The sequence below is a fragment of the Podarcis liolepis genome (assembly GCF_965112155.1).
Source record: "Podarcis liolepis genome assembly, chromosome: 11".
Lineage (NCBI taxonomy): Eukaryota > Metazoa > Chordata > Lepidosauria > Squamata > Lacertidae > Podarcis > Podarcis liolepis.
The window spans coordinates 16,993,109-17,006,789 of record NC_139565.1 but is presented as its reverse complement, the minus strand read 5'-3'; the positions used below and the strand labels follow the sequence as shown (position 1 = coordinate 17,006,789).

The 13,681-nt window shown below is 45.8% G+C and overlaps 1 protein-coding gene across 3 annotated transcripts in view; it reads right to left on the bottom strand.

Annotated features, from left to right (window-relative positions):
* Window positions 1–13,681, bottom strand: part of MARCHF3 (membrane associated ring-CH-type finger 3) — a 176,291-nt gene that overhangs the window by 46,860 nt on the left and 115,750 nt on the right. For all 3 annotated transcript variants that reach the window (XM_083464642.1, XM_083464644.1, XM_083464643.1), the window contains 2 exons: window positions 12,767–13,010; window positions 4,055–4,259 (listed from right to left, as the gene is read on the bottom strand). In XM_083464642.1, coding sequence (XP_083320768.1) covers window positions 4,055–4,259; window positions 12,767–12,954 — 393 coding nt within the window. In that variant the 5' untranslated portion in view covers window positions 12,955–13,010. The remainder of the gene's footprint in view (window positions 1–4,054; window positions 4,260–12,766; window positions 13,011–13,681) is intronic.

Here is a 13,681-nt window from a genome sequence, read left to right as displayed (position 1 = left end):
CAACGGAAACGTGTCTACTCTCTAATTTCATCAGTCGTATAAAGTATAATAGAACTCAGCAGTGCAGAGCTACCATCCATGAAGAGTGATGGCGGGATACTTTTGGGCAGCCATGCTGACTCCTCAGTTTTTACACTAGTGAGAGGAGGGGAGTTTACTTTGGAAGGAATATTGGTAAAAACAGTGAAGCTACAGGCTTGGGGTGAGGGTCTAAACCAGCGCAGAGCAGAGCAGAGCAGGGACCGCCTTCTGCAACGCTGGCCGGCTTCCCATTGGCAAACACTCTGGCCCACCGCAGTGTCTGCGGGACCGTGAACCATCCCAAGCCACAAAAACTTTGCTGACCCCTGGTCTGAAGTGTCCATAGGCTGGGCTAGGATCAACACTTTGCTGCCAGGTTACAGCGTGCATGCTCAGCCCCCACACCCACCAAGGGTCATTTAGTAGGGCAATGTCAGGCTTCAGGGAATCTGATCCCTCCCATGGTGGCAGCCAAGAAGGAGATAAACCAAAAAACAGTTCTTACCAAGTACAGTGGTGCCCCACAAGACGAATGCCTCGCAAGACGGAAAACTCGCTAGACGAAAGAGTTTTCCATTTTGGAGGTGCTTCGCAAAACGAATCTCCTATGGGCTTGCTTCGCAAGATGAAAATGTCTTGCGAGTTCCTGCGGGTTTTTTCCTCTTCCCCCCTTTTTTCTAAGCCGCTAAGCTGCTTATCAGCTGATCCGATCAGCCGATAAGCCACTAAAAGCCGCTAATAGCGCTAATCCGCTAATCCGTCAATGGGCTTGCTTCGCAAGACGAAAAAACCGCTAGACGAAGAGAATCACAGAACGGATTCTTTTCGTCTTGCGAGGCACCACTGTACTGTATTATTTGCTCCATAAGATGTGCTTTTTTCCTCCTTAAAATTATGGGGAAATGTGTGTGCGTCTTAGGGAGCGAATGCAGGCTGCGCAGCTATCGCTGAAGCCAGCACAGCAAGATGGAGAGCTGCGCAGCGCCTCTTGTAGTGCTGCCTTCCCAGCAAAGCGGGTGGAGGGACGGAAGGGAGCTCCCCTATATTTATAAGGAATAAAATCACCTGCCCTCACTTATGAATTGGCTCTTGATTTGCAGATCTTACATTATATTTCAGTAAATATAACTATTTCACCAATATGCCAGCTCTTAAGCCGTGGAATCATAGATTGTACAATTGGACGGAACCACGAGTCTCATCTAGTGCAACCCTAGCAATGCAAGAAGGTTTGGCTTGAACCCGCAACCCTGAGATTAAGAGTCTCATGCTCTACCAACTTCTTCAGGGGATAATAGAAAAAATGCCCATTTGGGGAGGAAATCTCATACTGTATATCAGTTCAGCGGCTTTACTGTTTGCATATGTTCCTGTTAACTGTACTTTGATATTTTATATACTTCCAGTATCTAATGAAGCCTTAGTTCACTGGCTTTCCACAAAGTAACAATCTCTTACATCTAGAACATATTTTTTATTTAAATCAGAACAGTGGTCAGCAAACTTTTTCAGCAGGGGGCTGGTCTACTGTCCCTCAGACCTTGTGGGGGGGGGCAGACTATATTTTGAAAAAAATCAAATGAATGAATTCCTATGCCCCACAAATAACCCAGAGATGCATTTTAAATAAAAGGACACATTCTACTCATGTAAAAACACGCTGATTCCCAGACCGTCTGCGGGCTGCATTTAGAAGGCGATTGGGCTGGATCCAGCCCCCGGGCCTTAGTTTGCCTACCCATGAATTAGAGCTTTGTTATTGCAAGCCTTGCAATACCAGTCAAATGTTTACTGGGAAGGATAATTGAAAAGTCCACAACGATAAAATACAGTAGTTACTAGTATTATGAATTTTGTTACTACTGTTCCTTTGTTTTCCCCTCCATTGAACAAACAAACACAAACATATTTGTTGCTTCTTGATTTCGTCTGCTTTTTTCCGTTGGTCAGAGGGAATGTTCATTTCTCCATAGGATGTTAAAAAGCAAAGCTTCTCCAGCTCTGGAAGGGTTAACGTTCAATTTCAACTTCCCCAGTCACTATTAATTCTCAAGAAATGTCACATTCCATTTGTGCAAAGAACATTTTCAATCCCAAAGGTGAAATTGCAATAAATTGGGCCCTAAAATCTATTTATTTACTCAATGCTATCTTGCGACCATTTTTTTATCTTAGTAGACTTACAGTCTCACACTCCTCCCCCTCCCTGCAAAAGTTGCATTTACTGATAATCAAAAATGTTGATTTTGGGCTTCTGCTGTATAAGACGCCTGTTCAAGATGCCACTGTCTTGTTATCCAAACTTAGCTGCTTAACTGAAATCTAAAGCTCACGCCACAATGACTTTAGGGTACCACAAGACTTTGTCAGATCGAACTAACCATGAAGCTCGTAACTGCCAGAAAGAAGAGTTGGATCAAATTGCCAGTTACCTTCAGACTGCAGTCCTTGAATGGAAGGACCCTTTGGCAAGGGGTTAAAGGGCTACTGGATTACTAGGCCTCCGCCTTGCCAGGAAGAATACCGTGACAAAAAGATGACAGTGTGGCTCAAGCCATCAGTTGGAGACTGAACAGAAGAAGGCAGCTTGATTTCCTGCTCCCTGACGGAAAGAATACTCTCCTTCAACTGCCATTTACCCTTGCCTTACAAAATCTGAAGGGAAGCACATTCTGGACTGTCAGGGGCTGCTAAGCTGTGCTGCACGTCCGTAGCGACTTCTTTTGTTGTATTACCAATTTGTTGTGGTCAGCATTTACATTTCAAATGGAAAGGGTAGTCGGTTAATGGCAGAGTTTTGCACGTAGAAGATCCCAACTTAAACCCCTGTCATCCACAGGATGGGCAGAGAAAGACATCTGCCTATCAGTGCAGACAAGATAATAATAATAATAATAATAATAATAATAATAATAATAATAATAATTGTTGATACCCCACCCATCTGGTTGGGTTTCCCCAGCCACTCTGGGCAGCTCCCAACAGAATATTAAAAACATGATAAAAAACTGAAAACTTCCCTAAACGAGGCTGCCTTCAGATGCCTTCTAAAAGTCAGATAGTTGTTTATTTCCTTGACATCTGATGGGAGGGCGTTCCACAGGGCAGGCGCCACTACTGAGAAGGCCCTGGTTCCCTGTAACCTCACTTCTTGCAAGTGAGGGAACCGCCAGAGCTAGATGGGCCAAACAGCTCCCTATGAAGCAAGGCTCCACTGTTGTAGACAAGCACCCATGCAGCTTTGTGTGATCAGAATTATGCTGCCCCCACTGTGATTGATATAAGTTATTTTTATGTTGTCATTTTCTCAACCAACTTTCTATAATTCATTGTATAGCTGACTCTGAATTCTCATCATCACGGCTCCGTTTTCAAATTCCTAAAGGAAAGAAGTGACCTGTAATAATATCATATTTCAAAAGAAAGGAAGAGACTGCGGCTGCGGCCCAGAGAGCAGATTGAAATTTTATGTGCAGTCCAATTTATTTAAAATAATTGTATCCACAACCTGCAAGTCTCAGACCGTAAGTAACCAGAAGAAGAAAAATTGGCTGATGTGACTAATGTTTGGCCAATAAACAAACCAGTGTTAAATCTATAAAGTGGCAATACAAAAAATCCGTCCATGGGGTGACTTTTAAAAACATTAATCCTTGATCTACATTTTACAATCTGCAGTAATGTGTTTTTTTTAAAATAGTGTTCTGTAGATCTATGTCCCCCCCCAAGAGGTCTCTGTTAAAGCAAAGAACAAAATATATGCTGTAAATATTCTCCCCCAAAGTATGCAGAGTCCTACAAAGGAGCCAAACCATTTGTCCTATTGTTCTCACCCATGTTCTTTGAGGAAAAATGAAGGTTTTAATTACGGTTGCCCTCTTCCTGCCCTTCATTCCCCGCCCCCCGCTTCTAAAAACACCCCAAATGTATAGCTTTTCTTTTGCTTCATCGAAGCTGCAAATCTGTTGTGATCCTGGTGTAAAAACAGACATCATTAAAGCAAAGCTTGGGAGGACATGCCCCGTTTACTGACCTCGACCAGCGGCCTTGGTTTGCGCTCTACTGCAAACCTGAAGTGGCAGAGTTCACAGTAAGTGGTATTCGAAGACGACAGCCAGTGCTCCAGGCAGCTGCGATGTATAGTTCCCAGGGTTCCCGTACATTCACAGGGAGAGAGCAAGTCTTCTTGACTGCTGCCTTCGTGGCAAATCCTACACATTGGTCGGTCATTGAAAGGGCTGGAAGACAAGGAAGAGGGGTCGTGGGTTAGTATCGGAGTCACGGAGGGGAGGAAATGGGATGATTATCTGGCCCAACCCCATTGCCACGCCAACTCATCGCCACACAATTACAAGCCTTTCCACAGTAACCACACCAGACAATAGTATACAAGGTAGCTTCACTCATCGAGAGGACGCAGTCACATCCCACCCCAATTTAGGAGGTGTACTGTATTCCCCCGTGTATTGGATGAGGTTTTTTGACACAAAAATCATGTCAAAAAACTGGGGGTCATCTAATACAGTGTTCTCCAACCTTGGGTCTCCAGCTGTTTTTGGACTACAACTCCCATCATCCCTTGCTAGCAAGACCAGTGGTCAAGGATGATGGGAATTGTAGTCCAAAAACAGCTGGAGGCCCAAGGTTGGGGAACACTGATCTAATACACGGATAGTGGCATGGGGTGGGGAGATGTTGTGCGCAGGGAACGATCTGGGGGCACTGGTTAGTGGTGCGCAGCTTCCCCCGCTGCCGCTGTGCATGGGAAGCACTCCCTGGATCGTTTCCCGCATTCAGCTAACCGGCTGGCTGGCTGGAGCGCAACTTTCCTCGAAGCTGCTGCCCGAGGGAAACACTCGCTACCTGCCCACAGGAAATGATCTAGGGAGTGTTTCCTGCCCGCAGCTGCATGGGGGGGAGGCTCAACAATGTTGGGCCATCTCCCCTCATTTTCTTAAAATTGAGTCCCCCAAAATAGTGGGGGGTCTTATACACAGGGGCGTCTAATAGATGGAAAAGTACGGTATCTCCTCCATCTCTACTAGCTAACCTGACCTGGGGTGGCATTTTTTCTCACCTGCAGATATGGAGACCAACCAGCTGCAGAGCAAATTCCGAGACACAAACTATCTAGAGAGGTGTAACATCTTTGGTTCCATAGTACAGTGGTACCTTGGGTTACATACGCTTTAGGTTACACACTCTGCTAACCCAGAAATAGTACCTCAGGGTAAGAACTATGCTTCAGGATGAGAACAGAAATCGCGCGGCAGCAGTGGAGGCCTCATTAGCTAAAGTGGTGCTTCAGGTTAAGAACAGTTTCAGGTTAAGAACGGACCTCAGGAACGAATTAAGTACGTAACCAGAGGTACCACTGTATCGTTTCTCCCACTGTTTTGTTTCTGTGCTGCAATGTACATTGCAATTCAGCCGGGTAACAACAACAACAACAACAACAACAACTTATTTTTTTTACCCCACCCATCTGGCTGGGTTTCCCCAGCTACTCTCCAGTGGCTCCCAATAGAATCTGTCATGGATGCTAAATAGATACCGCTCCGGCGGGAAAGTAAATGGCGTTTCCTTGCGCTGCTCTGGTTTGCCAGAAGCGGCTTAGTCATGCTGGCCACATGACCCGAAAGCTGTACGCTGGCTCCCTTGACCAGTAAAGCGAGATAAGCGCTGCAACTCCAGAGTTGTCCACGACTGGACTTAACAGTCAGGGGTCCCTTTACCTTTAGCTTTTTATGGTTTCATAGAATCATAGAATCACAGAATCAGAGTTGGAAGAGACCACAAGGGCCATCGAGTCCAACCCCCTGCCAAGCAGGAAACACCATCAGAGCACTCCTGACATATGGTTGTCAAGCCTCTGCTTAAAGACCTCCAAAGTAGGAGACTCCACCACACTCCTTGGCAGCAAATTCCACTGTCGAACAGCTCTTACTGTCAGGAAGTTCTTCCTAATGTTTAGGTGGAATCTTATTTCTTGTAGTTTGGATCCATTGCTCCGTGTCCGCTTCTCTGGAGCAGCAGAAAACAACCTTTCTCCCTCCTCTATGTGACATCCTTTTATATAATATAAATATAATATATTTATATTATATAGTTTGTTTTTAGCCCGGGCTCAAGCTGTAATTTCTTTTGTTTTGGACTTTAAGCTGTAGTTCAACACACTCCTGAAGTGCTGCTTTAATGCTTAAGAGAGAAGGGAGTTTGTGGATACTGTTACATTTGAACCAGGCCAGTGACTTTCCCAAATTATGTTCACTGGGACACACCAACCTAGGCTGTTTTCTCACCAGCACAGTTAGGCTATAAATGCACTAAAGGCATTGGGACCTTTGTGTTTACCACCCACCGACTGAACAATATATGCACAGCCTGCTCTCCCCTCTATAGCAGTAGCAGAGCGTTACTGTGCAAACTGTTGCATGCTGTAAAAAATGGCAGGGTATACTAAAGTCTTGGTTGGTAAAAGACCACTTCCTAGCCATTACTAGGAAGCCATTACACAAAACATGAATATTTAAAAAAAGAAAATCCTTTGTTAATGTTCTTTGAGATCAGCGAGGTTCTTTGCTCAGATGACTATTTTGCAGTCTGTTTAAGAATTTTTCGCCTCTTTTCCTTGGAAACCATATTCTGCTCCCAAGTTTTAATTTTTAATGGACCACGTATAGCCATTAGTTTTTATACCCATGGTCTTTCTCAGTCTCTCTAGTGTATTCGTAGTGTGCAGTTATATGCACTCTACAACTCCTTTCGGCCAGGCTGAACAGGCTAAGCGTTTTCAATATGTTCTCCATTCCTGTATTCATTCTGCTTATTGCACTTGGCGTATGGTCAAGAAGGTTAAACTTAAAATTGCAACAAACATGACCAAAACTGTATCTTCTCTTCCAAGGGAAACCTTAGGTGGTGCCCCTTAAAGACGGGATTAAACATTCACTCTCTGACATTACCTATGCGTCATTTGTCAAGTACAAGGTTTTTATGATGCACGCTCCAGATACAGCCTCTGCGGCTATTAGATCTAGATGGAAACACAAGCTCTCTTGTCGTCTTTAGCAAGTCTACTTTCTGTGGAGATAGCAATTCTATTTCCTGGTAGAATTTTGCTGGCTAACATATGATCCCTATCAGGTATTGATCCCTAACTTCCTTTCTTCTGTCTTCTCTTCCTTATGTCATAGCTATCACCTCTCCTCTTCCAGGTAGAACCAGTTCCTGTCTCTGCTTCTTCCAAGTTCATTGAAAGGTTCAATCTGTACTTCCAGTTTCCTTTTATGCTGGCTGGATTTGGCTTTGCCAAGATGAGGTGCACTGTCTCTTGTTCTTGTTTGGTGGTAAGCAAGGAGTAGGAGGGGGAGGAGGGTGGTGCTGTGGGTTAAACCACAGAGCCTAGGACTTGTGAATCAGAAGGTCGGCAGTTTGAATCCCCACGACGGGGTGAGCTCCCATTGCTCGGTCCCGGCTCCTGCCAACCTAGTGGTTTGAAAGCACGTCAAAGTGCAAGTAGATAAATAGGTACCACTCCGGCGGAAGGTAAACAGCATTTCCATGTGCTGCTCTGGTTCGCCAGACCAGGACACGATCCGGAAGCTGTACGCCGGCTCCCTCGGCCAATAAAGTGAGATGAACGCCGCAACCCCAGAGTCGGCCACGACTGGACCTAATGGTCAGGGGTCCCTTCACCTTTAAGGAGTAGGAGAGGCTTGCTTTGTTGAGGAGAGGCATCCTGCCCTTCTAAGGAAGAGTTTTCATTGGTGAATCTCAGAGGCTCGCAATGGCCTGGCACATTTAGCTCAGCACAAACATGCTAAGTTCCAGTCACAGTCATTTTGCTCTCTGTTGGTCCTTGCCAATCAGAAGGTTGGTGGTTCGAATCCCCACGATGGGGTGAGCTCCTGTTGCTCTGTCCCAGCTCTAGCCAACTTAACAGTTCGAAAGCAGGCCAGTACAAACAGATAAATAGGTACCACTGCAGTGGGAAGCTAAACGGTGTTTCAGTGCGCTCTGGTTTCCATCACGGAGTCCTGTTGCTCCAGAAGCAGTTTAGTTCTTCTGGCCACATGACCCAGAAAGCTGTCTGTGGACAAACGCTGGTTCCCTTGGACTGAACGCAAGATGAGTGCCGCAACCACACAGTAGCTTTTGACTGGACTTAACCATCCAGGGGTCCTTTACCTTTACCAAGCTAAGCCAAGTTTTGGCTTATTGTGACATCCAAACTTGGGCTCACAGTTTCAATCCCCCATGGTAATCATGAGTCATAAACCAAGAGTCATAAACCATGGTTACAGCTCACGGTTAGCCCATAGAGCAGGGGTAGGCAACCTAAGGCCCAGAGGCCGGATGTGGCCCAATCACCTTCTAAATCCAGCCTGCAGATGGTCAGGGAATCAGCATGTTTTTAAACTGAGTATAATGTGTCCTTTTATTTAAAATGCATCTCTGGGTTATTTGTGGGGCATAGGAATTCGTTCATTTTTATTTTTTTCAAAATATAGTCCGGCCCACCACATGGTCTCAGGGATGGTGGACTGGTCCATGGCTGAAAATGGTTGCTGACCCCTGCCGTAGAGAGAGCTAAACCATCAGCCTGGGCTTAGACAACACGCTCAAACCTTGGCTTGATGTGGTGCGGCAGCAGCAAGGACTGCTGAGAAGCAAAGCGACTGCAAGCTCTCCACTTGTGGAAGACCACCAGCTCACCTGCCACCACTTTGATTCTTTATATCTCTGTATGTGCTTGCCTGTTTTTCATGTTCCTTAGGCTCCCCAGACTCTTTCACGAATAAGGATTGAGGAAAGGATCGTTAAACTATAAAAGGAAAGTGGATTATCTTAGAAGAGACAAATGATTCAATGTGGCTGGAACTTTCCTTAAGCTAAGGGAGGTGGAATTCTAGAATTGTAGAGTTGGAAGGGACCACGAGAGTCATCAAGCTTAACTCCCCGCAATGCAGGAATCAACCTCAGGTAGCCCTATATACCTGAAGAAGCATCTCCACCCCCATTGTTCAGCCTGGACACTGAGGTCCAGCTCCGAGGGCCTTCTGGCAGTTCCCTCACTGCAAGAAGTGAGGTTACAGGGAAGCAGGCAGAGGGCCTTCTCAGTAGTGGTGCCCACCCTGTGAAACACCTTCCCTTCAGATGTCAAGGAAATAACCAGCTATCTGACTTTTAGAAGACATCTGAAGGCAGCTCTCTTTAGGGAAGTTTTTAATGTTTGATGTTCTATTGCTATCTTCTTCTTCTTCTGTTGGGAGCTGCCCAGATGGGCAGGGTATAAATAATAAATGATGATGATGATGGGGAAGCAGCGGCCATCACCTGGCCTGAGCTCCGCCCCCCAGAGGTTCCCCTCTGTTGAAGGACACAGGTATATATTTGCCCCTGCTAAGCTTAATTCCTGTGAACGACATCACACCTTTGCCAATGCTGAAGGAAGATTTAGCCCCGTCAGCTTTTGTACATGCAATGCGGAAAGGGCACCATATTGTCTTTTGCCTCAGGCAGCAAAACGTCTCAGGCCAACCCTGCCTATCAAGCAGCTTTAAACTGAGTTAGACCCAGGGCTTCTTTTAGGGGGAACTCACAGGAACTCAGCTCCAGCACCTCTCAGGTGGGCGCCATTGCTTTTCTAAGAGAACGAGGGAGGTGTTCACGGTGAGTTCTGACACCTCTTTTTCTAGAAAAATAACACTGGTTAGGCCTGTGGTTGATTCTAGACCAGTCTCCAATCTTCCTTTCCTCAGCAAGGTGTTAGGAGCACGTGGTGGCATCTCAGCATCAGGCTTCCTGAATGAAACAGATTACCTAGATCCATTTCAATCTGGTTTTAGGCCTGGCTGTAAAACGAAGACTGCTTTGGTTATCTTGGTCGGCAATCTGCATGGTGAACTGGACCTCTCAGTGGCTTTGGAGACCATCATCCATGGCATCCTTTTGGACTGTCTGTCTCGGATGGGACTTGAGGGCACTGTTTTACAGTGGATATTGTCCTTCTTAGAGGGGAAAGTTCAGAAGGTGGGGCTGGGGTGTGTGTCTCCCATTCAATCTTGTGGTGCTTTAAATATGGGGTCCCTCAGGTCTCCATCTTGTCCCATGCTATTTAACATACGTAAACATGAAACCTCTGGAAGAGCTCACCAGAGTTTTGGAGCCATGCTGACGACACACAACTTTGTCTCTCCTTTCCATCACAACCAAGGAAGCAATCTCCTTAACGCAACAGGAAAGGTTGAAGGAGCTGGGCATGTTTAGCCTGGAAAAGAGGAGACTGAGAGGAGATATGATAGCCATCTTCAAATATCTCAAGGGCTGTCACATGGAGGAGGGAGAAAGCTTGTTTTCTGGTGTTCTGGAAGGCAGAACTCAAACTCATGGCTTCCAGTTACAAGAAAGGAGACTCCTCCATCAGAACCAAGCCTGGTCCAACTTTTGCCAAGCCAAGAAAAGGAGAGTGCCTGTGCATATTTTCAGACATTGTTCTCTTTCTTAAACATTACCGTTTGCTCAGCTGTCTTATTCCTAATTCAGAGTTACATCAATTAAAAATAGCTTAGCAATATGATCCTCTTCTGCTTATTTTAAGTATTTCCATTCCGAGGCAGTATACCGTAGTGTAGCTTCTCCTAACAGTGTGGCATTTTAGACCACCATTCTCATCGGCCTCAAACCAGCATGGCCAATGGTCAGCTATTATTGTGACTGTAGTGCAAAACAGCTGGGTGGACCAAAGTTGGGGAAGGCTGGTGTAGTAGGTTTGGAGGCTCAAATTCCCTCTCAGTCATGCATCTTTCAGGGTAGCCTTTGTGCACAGCATCACCTCTCACTAACCCTGCAGGGTAGTTATTGCAAGGATTAAACAAATGTCATGTATCCTGCTTTGACCTCATTGGAGAAAAGGCAGGATACAAATTGGATGGATGGATGGATGGATGGATGGATGGATAACTAACTAACTAACTAACTAACTAACTAACTAACTAACTAATTGCGCTTTTTTTTTTTTTTTAAAAAAAGCACACTTACACTGCTATAAAGGTAAAGGTAAAGGGACCCCAGACCATTAGGTCCAGTTGTGGCTGACTCTGGGGTTGCGGCGCTCATCTTGCTTTATAAGCTGAGGGAGCCGGCGTACAGCTTCTGGGTCATGTGGCCAGCATGACTAAGCCGCTTCTGGCGAACCAGAGCAGCGCACGGAAACACCGTTTACCTTCCTGCCAGAGCAGTTACTATTTATCTAGTTGCACTTTGACGTACTTTTGAACTGCTAGGTGGGTAGGAGCAGGGACCGAGCAATGGGAGCTCACCCCATCACGGGGATTCGAACCGCCGACATTCTGATCGGTTTAACCCACATCCTTTGTCTACACTGCTATAAAAACGTATATAATAATAATAATAATAATAATAATAATAATAATAATAATATATTACTTATACCCTGTCAATCTGGCTGGGTTTTCCCAGCCACTCATGGTGGCTCCCAACAGAATATTAAAAACACGATAAGACATCAAACATTAAAAACTTCCCTAAACAGGGCTGCCGTCAGATATCTTTTAAAAGTCAGATAGTTGCTTATTTCCTTGGTATCTGGTGGGAGGGCATTCTACAGGGTGGGTGCCACTACCGAGGAGGCCCTCTGCCTGGTTTATTGGAAGGCAAATCTATGAATTTAAAAATGTAATTGAAGCACAGCTCTTCATACACAAAACTTTCTAGAAAGATATCAGCTCACTCTAGGAGCTTCCAGTCTACCCTTCTGAAAAGAAAAGCTATGGTTAAGGGCATGACAGGGGATATTTTTGAAATCAGCACTGGTTGAACAACATGCCCCCCCCACAAAATATAACTATTTTCGTAAATAGTATATTCTACATGCATTGACCAATTGCCTACCAATAGACATACCAAGCCATTAGACATTCTTCTGAATGGACTTTAAAAAATATATAACATGACCACTGCTTACTTACACCATATCAAACTGCAGCCTGCCAGCGGTGAAAAAAATCTCATACAATACCACCCCCAAGACCCACTCCAGTCCATGGACATGAAAGAGAACAGCAAATTTTGTACCTAGGCAGCGGGCATCGTGTTGAATATCAAGTTTGCCCAGCTGCCCAGCTATACAAAACGTGGTCTAGAAGTATAAAAGATGAAAGTCCACAATACTCCACACAGAACGCGAGAGGCTAGATACGAGTTTTCCTCCCAATCTCTCTCACACACATGCAAACGTGAAACGACAGCCCTCACTGGGAAGCTGCGAGCACCATGCTCAAGTCAGCAGAATGTCACTCCTGAACTTTTCTCTTTCGCCTCAGGAGGATTAATGGCCTCTCCATCCCTTTGCCACCTGCCTCCCCCAGCGGTCCCCGCACCCCCTTCCTTGCGCGAAGCGGAACGAGTTGAATCGTCGGGGATCGCGACAAAGTTGCAACACATTACGAACTCGAAGAGGAGTCGAGCTTTTGCTCTCTTTAAAGTGAGCAATGCCGTGCGCATCATTCGGAAAGCATGGCTATAATAATACAGAAGAATTGAACGTGCAGCTTCCCATCCGCCTGCCCCTGAAACGGACCTGTGACTTCGGAGATGAAAGATCCCAAGTGCACTAAGGAAGGTTCGGGTCTTGCAATCGCAAACCCCCTCCCCTTCCCGGCACTTTCTTCCCCACGCTTAGCAAGCAATTGGATGTTTCCTTGGCTCGGTACGACCGTACCTCTGTGTGGCAAGCGTCCGTACTACTGATGACAGCAGCTGCCCGTCCTTGGCCGAAACTTGCATGACATACTGCGGTTGCCCATTCGCGAGTCTGCTACAGTCCTCCACCGTCTTCACCACCGGAGCAGCCGAGCTGGTGCAGTCTGGTAAGACTTCGGGCAGGTGACTGCAGCGGCTGGTTGTCATGGTAACAGACAGCAATTACTCTGCTAATGGCTTCCACATTCATACAGGATTTCCATCTAGGAAAGAAAGATTAGAAAACAATTTATCGAAGGCAGGGGCTGCTGAGAGCGGACGCCGGGCAAGACACACATGCAACAAACCACCAACGTCTCCATCATTAAAATTCAGCAGGACTCAAAGAGCATTGCTTCCCATTAGAAAATATTCTAACACAAAGGTGGAAAGGGGGGGGGGAGAATAGAAAGGCAGGAATTGTTAATAACAGTGCAGCAAGCACCTCTGTGTACAACACTGTCTTATTGATTCTCTTTGAAAATGAGATATTTCTCTCTCTGGCCCCCCTGCACCTCCTATTTCTCCCCCCCCTTTTAAAAATTGCTCCTGCTATTTGCAGGGGATGAGCAGCCTCACAATTACGTGGAGTTGAGAAACTGCATCTCTATGAAGTGTGTATTATCTTGAAAAGCAATTTTTCCCCCTTTACTTTTCTCCACAGACTTTAATGCCTTGGTGATAAATGGAAAGGCTGAAAACCTTTTGTCTCTCTCTCTCTCCCTTGCTGCCACCTTCCACTCCCCCCCCCCCCCAGTTGTGAGGTGCTAAGGACACCTAGCTTGGGCTCGCTTCAGCTACACGTCAGCCTCTTCCCCACAAACACAAGAAAAGTACCAAATAAATTCGCAATCTCTCGGAGAAAATAACCTGTTATTACGAAGTGCGTTACACC